Genomic DNA, 25,973 nt, shown 5'->3' on the forward strand with positions numbered 1-25,973 from the left:
ATTCAAGCATCCGAAAAGCACTTTTTACTGTCTGAAAGAGGCAATTATTAGTTTTTTTTATTGGGAATGCACAAAAATATTCTCACGTTGGATGATTTTGGGACTGAACACTATGTATTCTTTTCACAATAGAATACGAACATTTAAGCAGAATCTGAAACTGTAATGTCTGTAAAACATTATTTATGAGTGTTTTTTTTTTGTACTGTTAAAGCCACATGTTTAAACTTTATTGATCCAAATGCTGCACTATACGTTTTTTCCAGGAATTAATCTTTAAAAAAAAAAAAAAAATCGCCTTGTTAACAGTATCGTGATATATCGCGATATATCGTATTGTGATCCTAGTATTGTGATTTGTATTGCATCGCCAGATTCTTACCAATACACACCCCTAGTATCCACTGGACTCCCTCCACTTCTCTATGGGTCCCCCACAAATGCTGGGCCCCATGAATTTGTCACGTTGACCCCCCCCCTCCCCTTTACGCTGCCCTAGCATATAATAAAAACACTGTAACATCAGATCAACTTATACTTTAAAATATGACAGTTTTTTCCAATTTATACACTTTCAGCATCTTTCATTACATAGTTCTCATTTTCTAATTTGACGTAAAATTCCTCCTTTATGAGTTTAACCCTCCGGTATCCGGGTGCACCTTTTAGGCACACTTTGCACTTCGTGTTAAAAACTTCATATTATTTTTCACAATTTAAATAAGGTTAGAATTGAAAAGTTGTTCATTTTTGCATGATCTTTAAAATTCTGGCCAACAACTAAAATGTGCACATTGTAAACAAAAGAAAATTACAAAACTAGCATCTGTCTCACAAGTGTGCCTAAAACGCGTTATTTCTTCCATTTGATCTGTATGATTAGGGCTGACCTGGATTTACAAAAATAAAATCAAATTACAGCAGAAAAATAAATCAATATATAATATTTAATAGTTTGATTTATAGGTGTGCATTTTACGCACACTTGGTGACAGATGCTAGTATTTTTGAACATTTGACCTAGCGCCAAAAATAATAATGCAAATTAACCAATGTTGGAGTTAATCATTGACATATGCCAGGCTGCAAAAATCAAATATGTGATCCACTTTTTTTGAAAAAAATTAATTTTTTGTGTTTTTTGCATCCAAAAAAAAATGGTTTGTTGACATTACAAACACAGCATTTAAAGGGTTAAAGAATGTGACGATTATTGACTATTTGGTATTTTTATTTACGGCTCAAGTTGATGAAATAGAAAAAAGTGTAAAAGAATTAAAAACAAACTGTATGAATTTTTTTTTTTTTTTTAACATTATTCCACAAGTGTACCAAAAAGGCACACTTGTGGAATAATGTCAAAAAAAAAACAAAAAAAACACAATGTTACACAAACATTTGTTAACAGGCACAATGTTGTTACAATTTTGGAGTTCGGAATTAAAATAAGAACAGTTTCTACAATTATTAACACAGTGGATCGACTTTATTCATCTACTTATTTGCATTTTGTTGTGAAAGGACGGTTTGTAAATGTAAATATTTTCATAGTGTAATCCTATTTTTTTTACATTTCTTTTGACATTATCTTTCAAGAGGAAAATTTGTAGTTGTCATTATTTATATGTTATCATGTTATTATTTAACTTCAGGGCCTTGCTGGACAGGATACCGGAGGGTTAAATAATCAGCTTTAACTCTGAAAAAAAAGTCCAGAATAAACGCTAACATCCCAGCGTTTTCCCATCAGCCCTCAGCGTCAGTAAAATCACTTTCTGCCGGCGCCGCCTCGTTCGCCAGAGGCCGAGCAGCCCGACACGCCTCTCGGTTTCCCACCTTTTGAGCTCCGTGTTTCCCATCTCGGAGGGTTAACCGGTGTTGATGTGTCGTTCACGCATCAGGGCGGTCGGGGGGGCGGGGGGCGGGAGGGGGGGTTTGGGTGGGCGCCTGTTTCTGGCTGGCTGCTCGGCTGACTGGCTGCACTCGGAGTCTGAACCACGGTCCTGATGAGGCTGGGTGCACTGTGCCCATGCTCCACTGACCCAACAAGTCAGCTGGGAAGGTTTTCAGAAGGATGACCCCGGACTCCAGGCGGCGGTGGTAGCGGTGGTAGCGGTGGCGTGACACTGATTCAGGGCGCTGGCGAGGCGTTACATGAACACACACCCAAGTCTGAGAGGAGGAGGAGAATAATATGAATCAGCTTTTTATGTCAAAGTAGGATAAAGGGTTGGAAAAACCTTAAGGCACAGGTGTCAAACAAGCGGCCCGGGGGCCAAATCCGGCCCGCCAAAGGGTCCAATCCGGCCCGCGGGATGAATTTGTGAAATGCAAAAATTACACTTAAGATATTAACAATTAGTGGTGTCAAAATCCTTTTAATTCAGGTTCTGCATACAGACACATACAGAGCAATTAGATTTTACGTGAGTCAGAACCAGTAAAATATTATTATAATAACCTATAAATAATGACAACCCTAAATTTTCCCTTTGTTTTTAACCAATATATACTGTACGTTTACAAAAAATGTGAATAACCCGAACAAATACGAACAAACGGAAATGTTTTAAGAAAAGTAAATAGAATTTTACCAATATTCTGCCTGTTACGAAATGTTTTGTGCGATTGTAATGCACGCGTAAATGATAAACTGATAAATCGAGGCAGAATATTGTTAAAATTGCACTTGTTTTTCTTAAGACGGTTCAAGTTATTCATGTTATTCGGATTTTTGAGGAAACTTTTTAGACGTAAACCTGATCAGAATATAATTTTACTTTTTTCACTGTTATGATTTTACTGGTCCGGCCCACTGGAGATCATATTGGGCTGAATGTGGAACTGAACTAAAATGAGTTTGACACCCCTGCCTTAAGGAATGACCAGACGGACCTCAGTGATTATCTAGAACACTTTTAAACCAAATTTAATGATGTGTCCAGAATGATCATTTTTGGAGCACATGTTATAGCCTTACAGTTCGACCACCAGAGGGCACTGATGAATGTTGGAAAAAACTGTTGAAACCCCTTAAAATACCTTAAGGAACGCTCAGATGCACCTCTTTAATTATCTAGAACACATTTGACTAAATCCGAGAATATGTCCAGAATGACCATTTTTGGAGCACATACTATAGCCTTACCATCCGGCCACCAGAGGGCGCCGATGAATGTTGGAATAAAGACTTGAAACTTCTTGAAATACCTTAGAGAACCATTTAATGGACCTCAGTAATTATCTAGAGCAGTTTTAAACCAAATTTGATGATGTGTCCAGAATGACCATTTTTGGAGCCTTACCATTTGGCCACCAGAGGGCGCTGACAAATTTTGGAAAAAAGGGTTGAAACACCTTAAAAACACCTCAAGGAACAATTACATTGACTTAAGGAGTTATGTCGAGCATCATTAACCAGATTTGATGATGTGTCCAGAATGACCATTTTTGGAGCACCTACTATAGCCTTACTGTTCGGCCACCAGAGGACGTCAATGAATTTTAGAATAAAGGCTTTAAACACCTTAAAACACCTCAAGGAACACTTAGATCAGTGGTTCTTAACCTTGCTGGAGGTACTGAACCCCACCAGTTTCATATGTGCATTCACCGAACCCTTCTTCATTAAAAAACAAAATGTGATTTTTTTCAAATTCAAGACACAGGCATATGTTTTACTGGTGCACAAAATGAACCGGGCATTAACATCACTGTGTTCAAAGAAAAAAACCAATACAGTGCATGAACTCACAACAAATTCCATACCGTTTCACAAAGACATGACCTTTTTTAATACTACCACACTGAAATGGTTTTAATTTTTAACCTTGTGATCACCTGCAGCCAGTGATGGCCAAGCAGGGCGTGTCATCACGAATCATATGTAGGCCGTCAGGTCAACCCGGTGTTCGTTTCATCTCGCTCCGAACTTTCCGAACCACGCAATTTTGACATAAAAAAAAGATAACTGCATGTAGTGTATAAAAAAGTTCTCGTTATCCTCCTTCAGTATTTTTGTGATCGTTGTTTTATTACGGCACTAGCTCGGCTTTAGCGTTAATACGATTTCTCCATCCGCGACGGTGTGTTGGTTGTCACATGATTGTAACTGACCAATGCGGTGACCGAGAAATGTAAACAAACGCTACACATGGCTGCCTCTGTGGTTAACAGGAAGTAGCAAAAGTCATAACAACGTTGTGGAAAATACTCAAATAATTCATCGTCAGACGAGTGGAAGAGATTATAAACACTTCTGGATGTGTTGTAGTGCTATAAGCAACAACAATACACCGCGTATATTGGATGTCAATCAGAGAAAGAGTCTCCGAAGCCGTTTGTTTACATACACGGACCTAGCCCGACACACACACCTGACTAATGAGTCGAGTGTGTGTGTTGACCTCCGCCGAACCCCTGAGACTGACTCACCGAACCCCTAGGGTTCCATCGAACCCAGGTTAAGAACCACTGACTTAGATGGTCCTCTCTATTCATTTAGAGCAAATTTAGCCACATTTGATGATGTGTCCAGAATGACCATTTTTGGAGCACATACTATAGCCTTACTGTTCGGCCACCAGAGGGCGCTGATGAATGTTGGAAAAAACTGTTGAAATACCTTAAAATACCGTAAGGAATACTTAGATGTGCCTCTTTAATTATCTATAACACATTTAACTAAATTCGAGAATGTGTCCAGAATGACCATTTTTGGAGCCTTTACCAGAGGGCGCTGACAAATTTTGGAAAAAAATGGGTTGAAACACCTTAAAAACACCTCAAGGAACTATTATATTGACTTAAGGAGTTATGTCGAGCATTATTAACCAAATTTGATGATGTGTCCAGAATGACCATTTTTGGAGCACCTACTGTAGCCTTACCATCTGGCCACCAGAGAGCAGTGATGAATTTTAGAATAAAGGCTTTAAACACCTTAAAACACCTGAAGAAACACTTAGATGGTCCTCTCTATTAATTTAGAGCACATTGAACCACATTTGATGATGTGTCCAGAATGACCATTTTCGGAGCCTTACTGTTCGGCCACCAGAGGGCGCTGACAAATTTTGGAAAAAAGGGTTGAAACTTCTTGAAATACCTCAGAGAAATATTTAATGGACGTCAGTAATTATTTAGAGCAGTTTTACACCAAATTTGATCATGTGTCCAGAAGGACCATTTTTGGAGCATTACCATTTGGCCACCAGAGGGCGCTAAAAAAATTTGGTTAAAAAAAAAAAAAAAAAAAAAGGGTTGAAACACCTTGAAACATCTCAGGGAACAATTAGATGGACTGAATTCATTATGTAAATAATTTTTTTTTAATCAAATCTGAGAATGTGTCCAGAATGACTATTTTTGGAGCACATGCTATATAGCTTTACCATCCTGGCCACCAGAGGGCGCTGATGAATATTGGAAAAAACTGTTGAAACGTCTTAAAACAGCTAAAGGAATGCTTCGATGCACCTCTTGAACTGTCTAGAACACATTTGAGCAAAATCAATGATGTGTCCACAATGACTGTTTTCAGCGCACATACGATTTGACCACTAGAGGGCATTGGTGAATTTTGGAACAAAGACTTGAAACTTCTTGAAATACCTTACAGAACAATTTAATGGACCGCAGTAATTATCTAGAGCAGTTTTAAACCAAATTTGATGATGTGTCCAGAATGAGCATTTTTGGAGCACACACTATAGCCTTACTGTTTGGCCACCAGGGGGCGGTAGCAAATGTGGGGGGAAAAAAATGATTGAAACACCTTGAAAAAAAAAAAAATTTGAAGGGATTTTGGTACAATAGCAGCCAGAGATCATGTGAATATTTTACTGAATCTGTATTAACTAGGGATGTCTGATAATACTGGCCCACTGATATTATCGGCCTGATATTGGCATAAAAATGTAATATCGGTGAATATCGTTATCGTTTTTTTTTTTTATCATTAAAACCGATAAAATAATGCCTTGATTTCAACACGTAAATATTTACCAACACGTAAATGAAGCATTGTTTGTAGCTGAAAGAAATGTGCAGTTTTCAAAATTGTACAGTAGAGTTGCCACACTGTAATAGACTCATGGAGGGAGGGAGAGAAAATAAATAAATATGGCATTTTTTCCACAACTTCAGTCGAAGTATGTATTCTTTGCACAGACAGTGTTTACATTTTGAAAGCCTTGTTGAATTTGAGAATGCATCCAATGGGGCATCACAATAAAATTAGGCATGATGTGTTAATTCCATGACAGGAGATATGTGATGTTACCGAAAATTAGTTTAATATCCCACATATATCGGCAGCGGTATCGGTAGATATCGGAAATTAAGCGTTGGACAATATCGGCATATCGGTTTTTGGCAAAAAAGCCAATATCGGACATCCCTAGTATTAACCCACAAATAAATGCAGGGTTAAATAAATTTGGAATATTTTTAGTTTTACAGGTGCACGTCAGTAAATTAGAATATCATTAAAAAGTCGATTTATTTCAGTAATTCAATTCAAAAAGTGAAACATATCTTTAGACATAGATTCATCACACAGTCGGATATATTTCAAGTGTTTATTTCTTTTCGTTTTGATGATTATAACTTACAGCTAATAAAAAACCCAAAGTTCTGAATCTCAGAAAATTTGAATATTAGTTTATATTATCAATAAATTAAAAAAATAAATAATTGTTGGACCAGTGACAAGTATGAACAGGTTGTTTGGGACTCCCTTTGCATGAATTACTGCAGCCGTTTATGTCGAAAGTCTTTTTTTTTTTTTATTAGTCTAAATTAATATTCTAATTAAGTCTTACCTCTAATTAACCTTTTTTCGTCCGTTGTTGTCGTTGCAGTTTCGCTCAAGGCCCGTTAAAAGACGCCCCCAACCTGATCTGCACGCCGCACACAGCCTGGTACAGCGAGCAGGCGTCTCTGGAGATGAGGGAGGCCGCCGCCACCGAGATCCGAAGAGCCATCACGGGTACGCTACGCCGCTCCACACCGAACAGAACCAGGACCAGGACCTGTTAGACTGACAGAACCCCCGTTAACCCTTAGTCCTCCAGGGGCATTTTTGTACCGTTTACTTATTTTTTTTTCTCACTTGGTTGATGATTTTTGCCGTGTTTCAGCTTCTGGCATGAAATTTGGAAAGAACTTTTCTGTTTAATTATAGTTTTTTTAATTTAGTGTCTTTTACGCTTACATTTGTTTTCTTCTCCCATGATGCATTTTGCACCCTCTGGCAAAAAACGCAAGGACACAAAAAAAAAAAAAAAAAAAAAAAAAAAAAGAAATGCCATAAAATCATCAAACATCTATTGTTCAAACTGTAAAATTTTTGAAAGCTTCATCAAAAAAAGACAATAAAACGTGAAATATGAGGAAATTTTTATAAAAGCAAAAAAAAGTGTGATGATTTTATGGTGGGGTTTTTTTTGTGCATGTACATTTTTGCCAGAGGGTGCAAAATGCTTCATGGGAGAAGAAAACACATGGAAGAGTAAAACACACTGGATTTAAAAAAAAAAAAAAAAAACTATAAAGAAAATTTCTTGAGGAATTTCACCTTTGTGGCAAAAATTTACATGCACAAAGAACTGCTATAAAATCATTTCTTTTTCAAATTGTAACATCTTCAACAAAAAAAGACAATAAAATGTGAAATATGAGGAAATTTAAAAAAAAAAAAAGAAAAAATATGTATGATAATTTTATAGCAGTTTTTTTTTGCATGTGTACATTTTTGCCACAAAAGTAACCAAAGGGTGCAAAATGCATCATGGGAGTATAAAACAAATGTAAAAGACATTGGATTTAAAAAAAATATATAACTAAAAAAGAAACATGTTTTTGCCAAATTTTACCTTTAAGGCAAAAATGCACACACACACACACACACACACACACACACAAAAAAAAAAAACTGCTATAAAATCATTATACATCATGCATTTATTGTTCAAATTGTAACATCTTTGAAAGCTTCAACAAAAAAGACAAAGAAAAAATATGAAATATGAAGGAATTTTTTATAAAAGCAAAAAAAAATTGATGATTTTTGCATTGTTTTTTTTTTTCTGTGCCTGTACATTTTTGCCACAAAGGTAACCAGAGGGTGCAAAATGCATCACAGGTAAAAGAGTGGATTAAAAAAAAAAAAAAACGAAAAAGAAAATTTCACCTTCGAGGCAAAAATATACACACACAAAATAACGGCTGTAAAATCATCATACATCATACATTTATTGTTCAAACTGGAACATTTTTGAAAGCTTCAACAAAAAAAGACAAGAAAAAATGTGAAATATGAAGACATTTTTATAAAAGCAAAAAAATTGTATGATTTTTGTAGGGTTTTTTGTGCTTGTACATTTTTGCCACAAAGGTAACCAGAGGGTAAAAAATGCATCATGGGAGTATAAAACACAGGCAAAAGACACTGGATTTCAAAAATATAACAAAAAAGAAAATTTCTTGCCAAATTTCACCTTTGAGTCAAAAATGCACACACAAAAAAACTGCTATAAAATCATCATACATCATACATTTATTGTTCAAACTGGAACATTTTTGAAAGCTTAAACAAAAAAGACACGAAAAAATATGAAATATGAAGAAATTTTTATAAAAGCAAAAAAATTGATGATTTTTGCATTGTTTTTTTTTTTTCTGTGCCGGTACATTTTTGCCACAAAGGTAACCAGAGGATGTAAAATACATCATGGGAGTATAAAACACATGTACGAGTAAAAGACAAGATTTCAGAAATATAATGAAAAAGAAAAATTTGTGCCAGATTTCACCCTCAAGGCAAAAATTTACACGCACAAAAAACTGCTATAAAATCATCAAACATCATATATTTGTTGACCAAACTGGAACATCTTTGAAAGCTTCAACAACTAAAGAAAGATAACAAAACATGTGAAATATGAAGGCATTTAAAAAAAAAAAAAAAAAAAAAAAAGCAAAAACATTTCAGATAATTTTATAGCAGTTTTTTTGTGCGTGGAAATTTTTGCCACAAAAGTAACCAAAGGGTGCAAAATGCATCATGGGAGTATAAAACAAATGTAAGAGTAGAAGACACTGGATTTCAAAAATATAACTATAAAGAAAATTTCTTACCAAACTTCACCTTCGAGGCAAAAAATGTACACGCACAAAAAAACTGCAATAAAATCATCATACATTGTAACATCTTTGAAAGGTTCAACAACAAAACAAACATAAAATCTGAAATATGAAGAAATTTTTTTTAAAAAAGCAAAAAAAAAGTATGATGATTTTCAAACTGTTTTTTTTTGTGTGTGTGTGTGTACATTTTTGCCACTTAGGTAACCAGAGGGTGCAAAATGCACATGTAAAAGACATTTGATTTAAAAAAACAAAAAAACAAAACTGCTATAAAATCATCAAACATCATATATTTTTTGACCAAACTGGAGCATCTTTGAAAGTTTCAACAATAAAAGAAAGATAACAAAACGCGAAATATGAAGGTATTTAAAAAAAAAAAAAAAAAAAAAAAGCAAAAATATTTCCGATGATTTTACAGCGGTTTTTTTGTGCGTGGAAATTTTTGCCACAAAAGTAACCAAAGGGTGCAAAATGCATCATGGGAGTATAAAACAAATGTAAGAGTAGAAGACACTAGATTTCAAAAATATAACTATAAAGAAAATTTCTTACCAAACTTCACCTTCGAGGCAAAAAATGTACACGCACAAAAAAAAATGCAATAAAATCATCATACATTGTAACATCTTTGAAAGGTTCAACAACAAAACAAACATAAAATGTGAAATATGAAGAAATTAAAAAAAAAAAAGCAAAAAAAAAAAGTATGATGATTTTAAAACTGTTTTTTTGTGCGTGTACATTTTTGCCACTTAGGTAACCAGAGGGTGCAAAATGCACATGTAAAAGACATTTGATTTGGAAAAAAAAAAATGGCTATAAAATCATCATACATCATACATTTATAGTTCAACCTGTACCATATTTGAAAGCTTCAACTACAAAAAGACAACAAAACATGAAATATGAAGGAATAAAAAAAAAAAAGCAACAATTTTTTTGATGATTTAGTAGTAGTTTTTTTGTGCATGGACATTTTTGCCAGAAAGTACAAAATTCATCATGGGAATATAGAACAAATATAAGAGTAGAAGTCACTAGATTTCAAAAATATAAAGAAAATTTGTTGCCAAATTTCACCTTTGAGACAAAAATTTACACGCACCAAAAAACTGCTATGAAATCATTCCTTGTTCAAACTGTAACGAAAAGCGTCAACAACAAAGCGTCAACAACAAAAAAAACAAGAAAACATGAAATATGAAGAAATTTTTTTTAAAAGTATGATGATTTTATAGCAGTTTTTTTATGCGTGTACATTTTTTGCCACAAAGGTAACCAGAGAGTGAAAAAATGCATCATGGGAGTACAAAACACATGTAAAAGACAGTGGATTTCAAAAATATAAGTAAAAAACATAAGTTCTTACCAAATTTGACCTTCATGGCAAAAATGTACACGCACAAAACTACTATAAAATCATCACACATTTTTTTGCTTTTTTTTTTTTTTTTTTAAATCCATCATATTTCAAATTTTGTTGTCCTTTTCGTTGTTGAAATTTTCAAAGATGCTACAATTTAAACAGTAAATATATGATGAACAATGATTTTACAGATATTTTTTAGTGCGTGTACATTTTTAACACAAAGGTAAAGATAAGATAGTAAATCTGAAGACGGTCCATGGTTTAAAACAGCCTCTTTCTCCTTTTTTTTCCTCTTTCTTTCGGTACTTTACGCTCTTCTTTGTGACCTGTTGAACGTACTCCTTCCCTCAGATGTCACATTTCCACTCCGCTGGGCCAGTGGGCAGCTTTTATTAAATCTGGACTCTTAATAGATGTCATCATTAGCTTGTCGGATGCGCAGCGCGGCCCTGGGGTTTCCTCCCAGATGATGTCACATGATCTTAATTAGGCCTGATTGGTTTGTCAGTATGAGCTGCTTTAACCCGTTAGTGACTATTGTCGCAAATTCGCCTTCGTATCCCGCTGTTTTTTTAATGAGGCTCAACGCTCTGTGTATGTATGTATCAGCACCTGCCAAGTCTTTATTTATTCATTTTTTAAAAATATTTTTCAGGAAACACAAAAAAACTTCAGCAGAAATGGAATATTTGGCGATTTAAGTCAAACTGACTTCAGTTCGGGGGCCACATTCAACTACATTTACGCTCAAATAAGTCAAATATTAGCACATACACCTACACATAATGACAACTTCAGATTTTTCTCCCCGTTTTAATGCAAAAAGTAAAATTACATGATGGAAATGTTTATTTATTAATTTATTTTTTCTTCTTTTTTCCTTTTTTTTTCCTCTAGGAAGAAAAAAAAAATAATGGAAATGTTTATATTTACAAACTATCTGATCTAACTGATCAATAGCGGCGTCAATAAAATAATCGACATACCCGAGATAGGAAAATTAATTTCGTTACTATTGTGAAAATTATGCAAATTAGGCCTAATTTTTACAAATTTGCATCATAATTATTGTTTGTGTTTTATTCAAATTAACAGTTTCTACTTGATTTAGGATCTGCGTCACAAAGCTAAAATCCCGCTCTTTTTCGAATGTTTTCCGTATTTTTATATAACTGTTTTTGTTGTTTGGTTTTAATGTTGGATTCCAAATAAATAAATAAACAGTAACAGCTCAAATATATACTTTTTTTGTAGAATTGTAAATAAATGTCGTGGTCCGTCCTGTTTTTCTGAGGCTGACGTCAGTGTGTGTTTTTAAATCTCTTTACAGGTCGTATCCCCGACAGCCTAAGAAACTGCGTCAACAAGGAGTTCTTCGTCACCACGGCACCCTGGGCAGTTATGGATCAACCGGGCGTTCACCCTGAGCTCAACGGCGCCGCCTACAGGTACAGAGCGGAACTGCAGCTAACCAGACCACAGCGTCAACGTTAAACATGAAACATGAAACAGCGTCACCTTCTGGAAATAATGGACCAAGTCTGGGTTACTCAACCTGTTTTAAACCACGCCCCATTAATGACATCATGAGCCTACTGGTGCCCCCCCCCCCATGCCTGAAAACATTTGTGAGACGGGCAAGTAACACAACAGACCTGTTTGTTTATTTATTTATTTATTTCGAATTTGCATTAAAACCAAACAACTAACGGATTATATAAAAGAAAGTCTAACATTCAAAAAGGAATGGGAGGAAGTTTAACTTATAATGCCCCCGCCCCTTACCCCCCCCTTCAACCTGAGCCTAAATTCCTACACAAAACACAAAACTGCTTTAAATATCAACAATAGATTGTCCATTTTGCAGCAACAAATATGTAAATATGTGGAGGACGTGGTGGTGAAAGTGAAAGTAAGCGCCCCTTACCTTATCACTGACTGTCTGCTGCCCCCAAAAACAAATGTGTGACGGGGGGGTGAAGGTTCAGGTTGATATGCCTGGACTTCAATCCATGAGTGTGTGTGTGTGTGTGTGTGGGGGGGGGGGGGGCAGGAGGATATGCCTTAACTTCAATCTGGGAGTGGGGGGTGGGGGTGCAGGGCGATATGTCTTCACTTCAATCTGTAGGGGGGGGTACAGGACGATATGCCTTAAATTCAATCCATGAGTGGGGGGCAGGGGGGGTGCAGGATGATATGCCTGGACTTCAATCTGTAAGGGGGGGGGTACAGGACGATATGCCTTAAATTCAATGAGTGTGTGTGTGTGGGGGGGGTGCAGGACGCTATGCCTTGAATTCAGCCTGTGAGTGTGTGTGTGTGGGGGGGGGTGGGGGGGGTGCAGGACGATATGCCTTGACTTCAGTCTGTGAGTGTGTGTGTGTGTGTGTGTGTGGGTGGGGGGGGGGGTGCAGGACGATATGCCTTGACTTCAACCCGTGAGTGGGGGGGTGGAGTGGGGTTGGGGTACAGGATGATATGCCTTAAATTCAATCCGTAACGGGCGGGGGGGTGCAGGACGATATGCCTTAAATTCAGTGAGTGGGGGGGGTGCAGGATGATATGCCTTGACTTCAATCTGGGGGGGGCAAGTGATTCATATTATTGTGATGTACAACAGTAGTCGCTAATGCACCTACACACAGAGATGTTACTCGTGACCTCCCCCCCCCCCAGTTGAGAACCTCTGACCTAAGTCATCATTTTTAAGTTTTTCTAAAAAAAAAAAAATATTTAAAAAAAAAAAAACAACCCAAAAATATAACACTTCAGTTTTGTGTTTTTTGTTTTTTTTTAACTTGAAAATTCTGACTCTGACCCACTTTGTCCATTATTTTAAGAAGGTGTCCGTACTCGTTCGCTGCTTTTCAACGTACATGATTCATTTTTACAGAACAGCTGACGTCATTCTGTGTTGTATTTGAACTGCTTCATAGTGAAATCATGCTTTTAACTTGTACTCTTTGACATCTCTTTGTTTTAAATGACATTTCTTTCCAGTGTTTCCCCCCAAAATTTAAGAAGCACATGCTCTGTACTACTATTATGACTTACCTCTAGTCTTATTTATTTGCACATCTATCAGGGCTGAAAAATTACATTAAAAAAACATAAAAAACAACAAGTACAAACCAGAAGTCGGGTGTAAAGTCCTTCCTAAATTACAACAGAAAAAAGAAACTGGTTTAATTTAGCTGTCATTACCCTCTGTTACCTGCTAATACTGTTCCACGTGTTTTATTTTAGACTCATTTAAGTGTTTTTTGGTTATTTTTACTCTATTTTAAGTGCTTTGTTGCTACTAAATCTGAAACACATGATGTAATTAGTGTTTTTCCAGAGCATATTCTGTGATATTGAACGACAACGCTAAGCATTTTATTCGTTTTAATTCACGCGGAGTCATTTTGTATCACTGCCAAAACTTGTTGTCGTGTACATAAGCTGTTTGTGCAAGTGGTGTTTTGAGTTTCTGATGCTAAAATCGTGTTTGTATGTAGGCGTTTACAGCTGTAGACCAGTTTCCATGTGTTATGAAGGACTCCACACTAACTCACGTACTGTATCTACGAAAGAGAAGTTGTTCCTTAAGTTTTTTAATGTAATTTTAATCAGTTTCCACCTTTTTCCATCATATAGAGAACTCAGAATTCAGGTGTTTCGTTTCTAACAAGGGTCTGGGATAGAAAACAATACTGACAAAAGTTATAATATAGTTTTATATTGGGATAAATATCACTAGTCAGTTTGGTATAAATTGTTATCTTTGTTTCCAAAATGCCTCAAAGATTATTTTTGCTGAATTTCTCTCAACATACTGTAGATGTTTTTTTTTTATCCGTAACTATGATTTTCAATGTTCTATCTCTAAATTTCTTCAATCTTTTTCATGCTCCGACTGTAAATTCTAATTTTCTACCACAACTAACCATCTACTTTCTTCATATCTCATTAAACTTTAAGGAAATATTGATGTTTTTATTAAAAATCATCCTGAACAGGACATCTTACAGCTGTAGACATGATGTGTCCCAATATTTTTGTCCATATAATTTATAAACATGGTAGAAAATTATGATTTACAGTCAGAGCATGAAAAATATTTTGAAATTTCAAGATAGAACTTTTAAAATCATAGTCATGGATATAAAAAAAAAAAAATTAATGTTGAGAGAAATTAAGTAAAAACCATCTCTGAGGCATTTTGGAAGCAAAGATAACAAATAAACAAACAAAAATTAATGATATTTATCCCAATATAAAACTATATTACATTACATACTTGTATTTTTTCGACACTTAGTAAATATCAGTAAAGTTTTGCGCAGATGTCCAATGGAAAAGCGACTTAGGATTTTCAGTGTTCTACCACTAAATTTCTTCAATATTTTTCATGTTCTGACTAAATTCTAATTTTCTACCACAACTAACCATCTACTTTCTTCATATCTCATTAAACTTTAAGGAAATATTGATGATTTTATCTCAAATCATCCTGAACAGGACATCTTACAGCTGTAGACATGATGTGTCCATTTATTTTTGTCCATATAGTTTATAAATATCAATATTTCCTTAAAGTTTAATGGGAGATTTTTCTAGTAGTACATGGTTAGTTGTGGTGGAAAATTATTATTTAGTCAGAGCACGAAAAATATTTTAGAAATTTAAAGGTAGAACATTTAAAATCATGAATAAAAAATAAATGAATCAACATCGAGATAAAATGAAGTAAAAACCATCTCTGAGGCATTTTGGAAGCAAATATAACAAACAAACTGACTATAATAAAATTTATCCCAGTATAAAACTATATTATAATATTGATCATTATTATTTTGTATCCCAGACCCGTTAGAAAAGAAACACCTGAATTCAACATTTCCACATATTTTTGTCCATATCAGATAAAACCAGAGGTAAGATCCATTTTAAAGTTTGAAAATTTTACATTCAACGACATGTTTTTGGAACAACTTCACGTGTCATCTCGCGATACTAAATAAACAAATCATCTCATTTGTGATTTAATGGAAAAACTAACATTACGCACTTGTGTTTCTTCGACATTTAGTAAATATCAGTAAAATTTTGCGCAGATATCCAATGGAAAAGCGACTTAGGATTTTCAATGTTCTACCTCTAAATTTCTTCAATATTTTTCATGTTCTGACTAAATTCTAATTTTCTGCCACAACCAACCATCTACTTTCTTTAAGTAAATATTGATGTTTTTCATCTCAAATCATCCTGAACAGGACATCTTACAACTGTAGACATGATGTGTCCCAATACTTTTGTCTATATAGTTTATTAACATGGTAGAAAATTATGATTTACAGTCAGAGCATGAAAAATATTTTAGAAATTTCAAGATAGAACTTTTAAAATCATAGTCATGGATATAAAAAAAAAAGAAATGTTGAGAGAAATTAAGTAAAAATCATCTCTGAGGCATTTTGGAAGCAAATATAACAAATAAACAAACAAAAATTAATGATATTTATCCCGATATAAAACTATATTACATTACATACTTGTATTTTTTCAACATTTAGTAAATATCAGTAAAATTTTGCGCAGATGTCCGATGGAAAAGCGACTTGTGATTTTCAATGTTCTACCGCTAAATTCTAATTTTCTACCACAACTAACCATCTACTTTCTTTTAGTAAATATTGATGTTTTCATCTCAAATCATCCTGAACAGGACATCTTACAGCTGTAGACATAATTTATAAACATGGTAGAAAATTATTATTTATAGTCAGAGCATGAAAAATATTTTAGAAATTTCAAGAACATTTAAAATCAGTCATGGATATAAAAAAAAAAATCAATGTTGAAAGAAATTAAGTAAAAACCATCTCTGAGGCATTTTGGAAACAAATATAGCAAATAAACAAACTGAAATTAATGATATTTATCCTAATATAGAACTATATTACATTACATACTTGCATTTTTTTTTTTGACATTTAGTAAATATCAGTAAAATTTTGCGCAGATGTCCAATGGAAAAGCGACTTGTGATTTTCAATGTTCTACCGCTAAATTCTAATTTTCTACCACAACTAACCATCTACTTTCTTTTAGTAAATATTGATGTTTTTTATCTCAAATCATCCTGAACAGGACATCTTACAGCTGTAGACATAATTTATAAACATGGTAGAAAATTATGATTTACAGTCAGAGCATGAAAAATATTTTAGAAATTTCAAGATAGAACTTTTAAAATCATAGTCATGGATATAAAAAAAAAAAAAATGTTGAGAGAAATTAAGTAAAAATCATCTCTGAGGCATTTTGGAAGCAAATATAACAAATAAACAAACAAAAATTAATGATATTTATCCCGATATAAAACTATATTACATTACATACTTGTATTTTTTCAACATTTAGTAAATATCAGTAAAATTTTGCGCAGATGTCCGATGGAAAAGCGACTTAGGATTTTCAATGTTCTACCGCTAAATTCTAATTTTCTACCACAACTAACCATCTACTTTCTTTTAGTAAATATTGATGTTTTTATCTCAAATCATCCTGAACAGGACATCTTACAGCTGTAGACATAATTTATAAACATGGTAGAAAATTATGATTTACAGTCAGAGCATGAAAAATATTTTAGAAATTTCAAGAACATTTAAAATCATAGTCATGGATATAAAAAAAAAAAAAATGTTGAGAGAAATGAAGTAAAATCATCTCTGAGGCATTTTGGAAGCAAATATATCAAATAAACAAACAAAAGTTAATGATATTTATCCCGATATAAAACTATATTACATTACATACTTGTATTTTTTTGACATTTAGTAAATATCAGTAAAATATTGCGCAGATGTCCAATAGAAAATCCACCACTGATGTTCCCTTTGGCTTGATCTGGCCTTATAAGTGAAAGTAACCATGTCCACTTGCCCCGCCCCCCTGCCCCCCCCTCTGGTCGTGGACCTGATCTGAGCATGTGCGTCTCTATGTCCTTCTCTCACGCAGCCAAGTGAACCAAACTCTCCCGGCCGTTACTACCGGTGTCCCCCAAGATAAAATTATTGCCTAGATCAGGAGCAGGTAAATACAAGCATCCGGGGCCTTCAGCAGGTCCCGGATAGACCCCCTCACCTGGGCTTGTCTGTGACCCCCCCCCCCCCCCCTCCCTCTCCACCTACCCCCCCTACCTCCTAGTACCTCACCTGTTTGACTGGACACCCAGTAGAGTGCAGTGGTAGTGGGTGTGGGTGTGGGTGGTAGAAAGCATGACGTGCAGACATTCAGGCCAGGTTTCATGGATGGACTCATGCTTGGTGGTTTTCCTCTTCACTGGTTTCGGGGTCAAACTGTGTCATCCTTGTTCCCTCTTTAGTCAAATGGTGTCATTGGAAATTCCTCTTGGGTTTTTTTTTTTTCTTTCTTGGGGGCAGAACGGCTCTTTTCCACTGTAAGAACGTCCATAAAAGACTCCGTCGGTAGGGCTGTTATTCATTCTGCAATAGGGCTGTAAGGAAATATCGGTTCTGCAATATATCGCGATATTTCCTTTCACAATACTGTACTCGATATTAAAAAGCACTGTGTCGAAATTTTGAAGTATAGTAAGTATTGCGCATATTTCTGCTGTAATTCAATTCTTTAAGGAAATAATTGTTTAAAAAAAGAGAAACAAACAAAAAATTGCCTTTTTAATAGTATCATGGTATATCGTGACATAGCGTGTTGCGATCCTAGTATTGTGATTTGTATCGTATCGTCAGATTCTTGCCAATACACACCCCTACTCTGCAATATATTGTGATATTTCCTTTCACAATACTGTACTCGATATTAAAAAGTACTGTGTCGAAATTTTGAAGTATATTAAGTATTGCGCATATTTCTGCTGGAATTCAATTCAAGGAAATAAAGAAACAAACAAAAACTGGCCTTTTTAATAGTATCATGATATATCGTGACATAGCGTGTTGCGATCCTAGTATTGTGATTTGTATCGTATCGCCAGATTCTTGCTAATACACACCCCTGTTCTGCAATATATCGTGATATTTCATTTCACAATACTGTATTGATATTAAAAAGTAGTGTCGATATTTTTAGGTATTTATTCAAATCCAGATTTTATTTTTGTTTATGTTTTATTTATTATTATTTAACACAGTTTTATTGAATAATGGTTATTTGAAGCTTCCTATAGAGACACACGTTAGTTCCTTTGTTGGGATTGAACTAAAATACTGTTCTGATGTTAGTTCTGAACTAATAGAATATGAACATTTGAACAGGATCTGAAACTGTAATGTCTGTAAAACAGAATTTAAGTTTTAACACAGAAAACTTTTGTGATATAACATTAGATCCTGTTGTGATCAGATAAAAATTTTAGTATTTGTGCAGATTTCTGCTGTAATTCAATTCTTCAATGAAATAATAATTTTTAAAAAAGAAACAAACAAAAAATTGCCTTTTTAACAGTATCATGATATATCGTGACATAGCATATTGTGATCCCAGTATTGTGATTTGTATGGTATCGCCAGATTCTTGCCAATACACACCCCTATTCTGCAATATATCGTGATATTTCATTTCACAATACTGTATCGATATTAAAAAGTACTGTATCGATATTTTTAGATATTTATTCAAATCCAGATTTTGATTTTTGTTTTTTGTTTATATTTTATTATTTAACACTGTTTTATTAAATGCTGTGTTATTTGAAGCTTCCTGTAGAGGCAGATGTTAGTTCCTTTGTTGGGATTTAACAATTATACTGTTCTGATGTTAGTTGTGAACTAACAGAATATGAACATTTGAACAGGATCTGAAACTGTAAACATCATTTAAGTTTTAACACAGGAACATTTTGTGATATAGCATTATTCCTCGTTCTGATCAAATAAAAATGCGTTTAGTATTTTTCCATATTTTGGGTGTAATTCAATTCTTCAAGGAAATAATCTTTTAAAGAAAGAAAAACAAACAAAAAATTGCCTTTTTAACAGTATCGTGATATATCGTATCGTGATCCTAGTATTGTGATTTGTATCGAATTGCCAGATTCTTGCCAATACACTCGCCTATCTGTCAGAGTTTTAGTTTTATATTAATATGATCTTTAGAGCTGAAATGAAGCAGTTTTATCACTCGGTTAAAGAAATGTAATAAGGCTGTTTAATATCAGACAAACGTGATGTGTTTTTTTTTTTCCTCTATGATATTGTTAAATACACGGAATTTCATCGCACACTGCAAAAATCTAAATCTTACCAAGTGTATTTTTCTCATTTCTAGTTAAAATATGTAAGACATAATCACCTAAAGAGTAACTTCTCAGGAAGAACTTTAAAATCTTATTTCAAGAAATCTTACCAAGGTCATTTTCACTTGTTCCGTTGGCCTAATCAGATTTTACACTCAGAACACTTACACGATGGTTCTACGATAAAAGCATCAGGTTTCTCTAAATGTGAGGGTCTTTCCTTGGACCAGGGGCTCCGTGGAAATAACTGATGAAAAATAGACCCAGACAATGACATAAAAACATGTCGCCTTCAGATGAAAAATAAAAGGGATGGAGTCTGTTCTGTCAGTTCATGGACTCATAGATGATTTTTTTTTTTTTTTTTACTGGTGGAAAAGGGCCTTGGTAGATGATTTCTGTCCTCAGTGTGGGAATGTGCTTTTTTCTTTTAACCCATAAAGACCCAAACAGCCACTTTTTATGTTTAATGACTTCTGATCCCACTAATTCAATCAATCCATGTAAATAATTGGTGTAAAATACAGTTTGTCATCTTTTCATGGTCATCAGATATAACCCATTTGGACGTTCAGAGGCTCCGTAGTTACCGTGGAAACATCATTATCTTCTAATACATTGATTCACCAGTAAAACAAAAAATGACAGTGGATGGACAAACTTGGTTTATGTTCAGTTAATGCTAGATTTTGCTGAAAAAGTCACTTTTTCTTTAGTTTTCTCTGTTTTTGATATAATAAACCTCAACTTTACTCTGTTTTTATGAACATCTATGTGATCAGGGGATTAAATATAGGAAAATGCATGATTAATATTGAAAAAATTTAAAATCCAGAGGATAATATTATAATAAATGGTGATAAATCACTTAGGAAAGTTTACATTATACAGTATACATCTAGTCTTTTTACTCCAAAACACCAGGCTATTGGCAAATAAATTAAATAGTTGTGGAAACGACCTGAAATTCGTCAAGGGGAGCTTATTGATGTCCCAAAAATCATACAATATGAAAGATACATGTTTTGGAGGCACACAGTATAGTCTTAGTACTCTATAACTTAAGAAAAGTTTAATATAGAGAAAAAAATATTATAGAACTACCACAAAAGTAGCACTGGGTTTTTGACATAATAACTCTCAACTTTAATCTCTGAAGTTAATCAGTGAATTAAATATTTGAAAATACCTGAAAAAAAAAAAAAAAAAAAAAAAAAACGCAAAATACAGAGGATAATATCAGAATAAATGGTGATAAATCACTTAAGAAAAGATAAATATAGAGAAAAAAATACATTTTGGAACTGCCACAAAAGTAACACTTGTGATGTAATACCCCTGTTTTTATATAATAACTGGGTTTTTGATTTAGTAACCCTCAACTGTAATCTGTGAATTTAATCAGTGAATTAAATATTTGAAAATACCTGAAAAAATTCAAAATACAGTGGATAATATTGTAATAAATAGTGACAAATCACTTAAGAAAAGATAAATATAGAGGAAAATATATATATTTTGGAACTGACAAAAAAATAGCACTGGGTTTTTGATATAATAACTCTCAAGTTAATCAGTGAATTAAATATTTGAAAATACCTGAAAAAATTCAAAATACAGTGGATAATATTATAATAAATGGTGATAAATCACTTACGAAAAGCTAAATATAGAGGAAAATATATATATTTTGGAACTGACAAAAAAGTAGCACTGGGTTTTTGATATAATAACCCTGTTTTAATATATAATAACTGGGTTTTGATATAATAATCCTTTTTATGTGTATATAACAATTGGGTTTTTGATAGAATTACCATATATATATAACCCTCAACTTTAATCTGTGAATTTTATCAGTGTATTAAATATATGAAAATACCTGAAAAATGCAAAATACAGAAGATAATATTATAAATAATGGTGATAAATCACTTAAGATAAATATAGAGGAAAAAATACATATTTTGGAACTGACACAAAAGTAGTACTGGGTTTTTGATATAATAACAGATAGATAGATAGATAGATAGATAGATAGATAGATAGATAGATAGATAGATAGATAGATAGATAGATAGATAGATAGATAGATAGATAGATAGATAGATAGATAGATAGATAGATAGATAGATAGATAACCCTCAACTTTAATCTGTGAATTTTATCAGTGTATTAAATATATGAAGATACCTGAAAAAAGGCAAAATACAATGGAAAACATTATAATAAATGGTGATAAATCACTGAATTAAAATAGAAAAACAGAGAAAGATAATTACATTTTGTAACTGCCACAAAAGTAGCTCTGGGTTTTTGATCTAATTACTCTGTTTTAACATATAATAACTGGGTTTTTGATATAATATCCCTCAACTTTAATCAGTCTATTAAATATATGAAAACACCTGAAAAAATGTAAAACTACAGTGGATAATATTATAATAAATGGTGATAAATTGCTTAAGAAAAGTTAAATATAGAGAAAAATATATTTTGAAACTGCCAATAAAAGTAGCATTTTTGATATAACCCATTTTTTATATATAATAACTGGGTATTTGATAGAATTACCCATTTTTTTAATATATATATATATATATATAATAACTGGGATTTTGCTAGAATAAACTTCGTTTTTAATCTCTGAATTTAATCAGTGTATTAAACATATGAAAATACCTGGGGAAAAAAGCAAAATACAGTAGACAACATTATAATAAATGGAGATAAATCACTTAATTAAAATATAAAAATATAAGAACAGAGAAGAAATATATATATTTTGTAACTGCCACAAAAGTAGCTCTGGGTTTTTGATCTAATAACCCTGTTTTAATATATAATAACTGGGTTTTTGATATGATATCCCTCAACTTAAATATATGAAAACACCTGAAAAAACTGCAAACTACAGCGGATAATATTGTAATAAATGGTGATAAATCGCTTAAGAAAAGTTAAATACAGAGAAAAATATTTTGAAACTACCAATAAAAGTAGCACTTTTGATATAACCCTTTTTTATATTTAATAACTGGGATTTTGATAGAATTACCCATTTTTAATCTCTGAATTTAAGTGTTCATTCAGTGTATAAAATATATGAAAATACCTGAAAAAATACAAAATACAGTGGATAATGTTATAATAAATGGTGATAAATCACTTAATTAAAATATAAAAACAGAGAAAAATATTTATATTTTGTAACTGCCACAAAAGTAGCACTGGGTTTTTGATCTAATAACCCTGTTTTAATATATAATAACTGGGTTTTTGATCTAATAACCCTGTTTTAATATATAATAACTGGCTTTTTGATCTAATAACCCTGTTTTAATATATAATAACTGGGTTTTTGATCTAATAACCCTTTTTTAATATATAATAACTGGGTTTTTGATATAATAACCTTCAAGTTTGATCAGTGTATTAAACATATGAAAATACCTGGAAAAAAAGAAAAATACAGTGGAAAATATTATAGCAAATGGTGATAAATCACTTAATTAAAATATAAAAATATAAGAACAGAGAAAAAATAAATACATTTGTAACTGCCACAAAAGTAGGTCTGGGTTTTTGATCTAATAACCCTGTTTTAATATATAATAACTGGGTTTTTGATCTAATAACCCTGTTTTAACATATAATAACTGGGTTTTTGATATAATAACCCTCAAGTTTGATCAGTGTATTAAATATATGAAAATACCTGAAAAAATACAAAATACAGAGTATAATATTATAATAAATGGTGATAAATTGCTTAAGAAAAGTTAAATATAGAGAAAAATATATTTTGAAACTGCCAATAAAAGTAGCATTTTTGATATAACCCATTTTTTATATATAATAACTGGGTATTTGATAGAATTACCCATTTTTATATATATATATATATAACTGGGATTTTGCTAGAATAAACTTTGTTTTTAATCTCTGAATTTAATCAGTGTATTAAACATATGAAAATACCTGGGGAAAAAAGCAAAATACAGTAGACAATATTATAATAAATGGAGATAATTAAAATATAAAAATATAAGAACAGAGAAGAAATATATATATTTTGTAACTGCCACAAAAGTAGCTCTGGGTTTTTGATCTAATAACCCTGTTTTAATATATAATAACTGGGTTTTTGATATAATATCCCTCAACTTTAATCAGTGTATTAAATATATGAAAACACCTGAAAAAACGTAAACTACAGTGGATAATATTGTAATAAATGGTGATAAATCATTTAAAAAAAGTTAAATTCAGAGAAAACATTATGTTGGAAGTGCCCCAGAAGTAGCTGTGGGTCTTTATGGGTGTAACCATAGCGACTCCAGGACTTAACCTTTTATCCGCTGTGCTGTTCTTTCCTCAGATACCCGCCCGGTGTGGTGGGCGTGGCTCCGGGCGGCCTCCCGGGGGCGTTGGAGGGCATGGTGCCCGGTGGGGTGCCCATCGCCCACACCCTGCCCTCCGGTACACACCCCTCCCAGGCCCCGTCGCCCAACCAGCCCTCCAAACACGGCGAGACCAGAGAGCACCTCACCGAGCAATAGCAGCGGAAGGGATTTAAAAAAAGAATTAAAAAAAAAAAAAAAAACGCCTGGTAACCATCTGACCCCGCCCACGACAACCAGTCACACAGGATAAACAAAACAAAACAAACAAACAAAGCGACCAACTGGGACCAAGAGACAGTGAAACAACGCGAGCGTCTGCCTGTCATCCAGTCAGCCGCCGGGAACAAAGCGAAGTGTTCCGGGAATTTGTACTTTGACCATTTTCGTTTTTACTCTCTCTCTCTCTCTCTCTCTCTGTCTCTTTGGGTTCAGTACCGACTTTACTCTTTGATGATGTTTTTTTTTTTTTCGTTTTTTTTTTTCTTCCTTCTTCTTCTACTACTTCTTCGGGATATGCCTGATATCATTGTGGACACGAGAGTCCAGTGTTTTTAGCGCTCCGGGATAGACTTGCCCACAGCCACGTGACGACGGTGATGAGACTCTGTCCCGCCCCCCAACCCCCTAGCCCCGCCCCCCACCTCCTCCCGTATCCACCTCAGAGCTCATGGGAAATGGAGTCCCGCATCTCAACACATCCGATGGGAGAACGAGAAAAAAACTTTAGCATCACGTGCTATCGGACCTTAAACTCCGCCCCTTTTTCCTGCCCCCCCCGCCCTCCTTATGTAACTAATGTGTGTTGTTTAGGCCCCTCCCCCCCAGTCCATTCTGTAAAATGCCTCAGAAGAGAATTATTTTTTTCTTTCGATTTCCAGTGTGAATGACTTAAAATGGATTATCCGCTTATAAATATTTATCAAATCGTAAAAACAAAGGAAAAGTCTGCTCATCAGTTGAAGTAATCTAGAGTTTTAACCCTTTCCTATGAGACAGCTATGACATCCTTTCACCACTAGATGGTGCCTCAACATGGTAATCGATGATATACTTTTACCTGCAGATGAATTTTAAAGGTGGCGCGAATCTGCAGTTAAGCATTTATAAACCAGGGGTGTCAAACTCATTTTAGTTCAGGGGTCATATTCGGCTACATTTGATCTGAAGAAAAATAATAACATAATAACCTATAAAAAAAATGACAACTCCAAATTTTTGTCTTTGTTTTAGTGTAAAAAAAAAACCCTTAGATTATGAAAATACTTACTTTTATACACGATCCAAAAAAAAGAAAAAAAAACTGAAAAACTGAAATATAAATTAAAAACGTAAGAAAATTTAGTGCAATTTTAACAATATTATTCCTCAACTTCTCATTTGTCCATGTGCATTATGGATCAGATCTACAAAGACACTAAACACTGAGGAACAGGCAGAAAAATTGTTAAAATTGTGCTTAATTTTCTTTAGACATTTCAGGTTGTTCATATTTGTTCAGGTTATTCACATTTTAGTGTTACAGGATAGTTTGTAAATGTAAATATTTTTTATAGTTTAATGTTATTTTTTGCACTAAAACAGAAAAAAAAAAATTGTTGTTAATTATAGATTTTTTTGGCTTAATTCAAGATTTTTTTTACTTAATTTAAGATTTTTTTTGGCTTAATTGAAGATTTTTTTTAACTTAATTGAAGATTTTTTTTGGCTTAATTCAAGATTTTTTTTTAACTTAACTGAAGATTTTTTTTTTTTGGCTTAATTCAAGATTTTTTTTACT

The 25,973-nt window shown here is 33.5% G+C and overlaps 1 protein-coding gene across 1 annotated transcript in view; it reads left to right on the forward strand.

Annotated features, from left to right (window-relative positions):
• Positions 1-25,124, forward strand: part of LOC115439353 (C-terminal-binding protein 2) — a 113,836-nt gene extending 88,712 nt beyond the window's left edge. Inside the window, exons 6-8 of the mRNA XM_030163187.1 lie at positions 6,864-6,991; positions 11,853-11,970; positions 24,172-25,124. Of these exons, the coding sequence (XP_030019047.1) occupies positions 6,864-6,991; positions 11,853-11,970; positions 24,172-24,352 (427 nt within the window). The 3' untranslated portion in view covers positions 24,353-25,124. The remainder of the gene's footprint in view (positions 1-6,863; positions 6,992-11,852; positions 11,971-24,171) is intronic.
• The last annotated feature ends 849 nt before the right edge of the window (positions 25,125-25,973 follow it).

Source organism: Sphaeramia orbicularis, chromosome 19 (genome assembly GCF_902148855.1).
Source record: "Sphaeramia orbicularis chromosome 19, fSphaOr1.1, whole genome shotgun sequence".
Lineage (NCBI taxonomy): Eukaryota > Metazoa > Chordata > Actinopteri > Kurtiformes > Apogonidae > Sphaeramia > Sphaeramia orbicularis.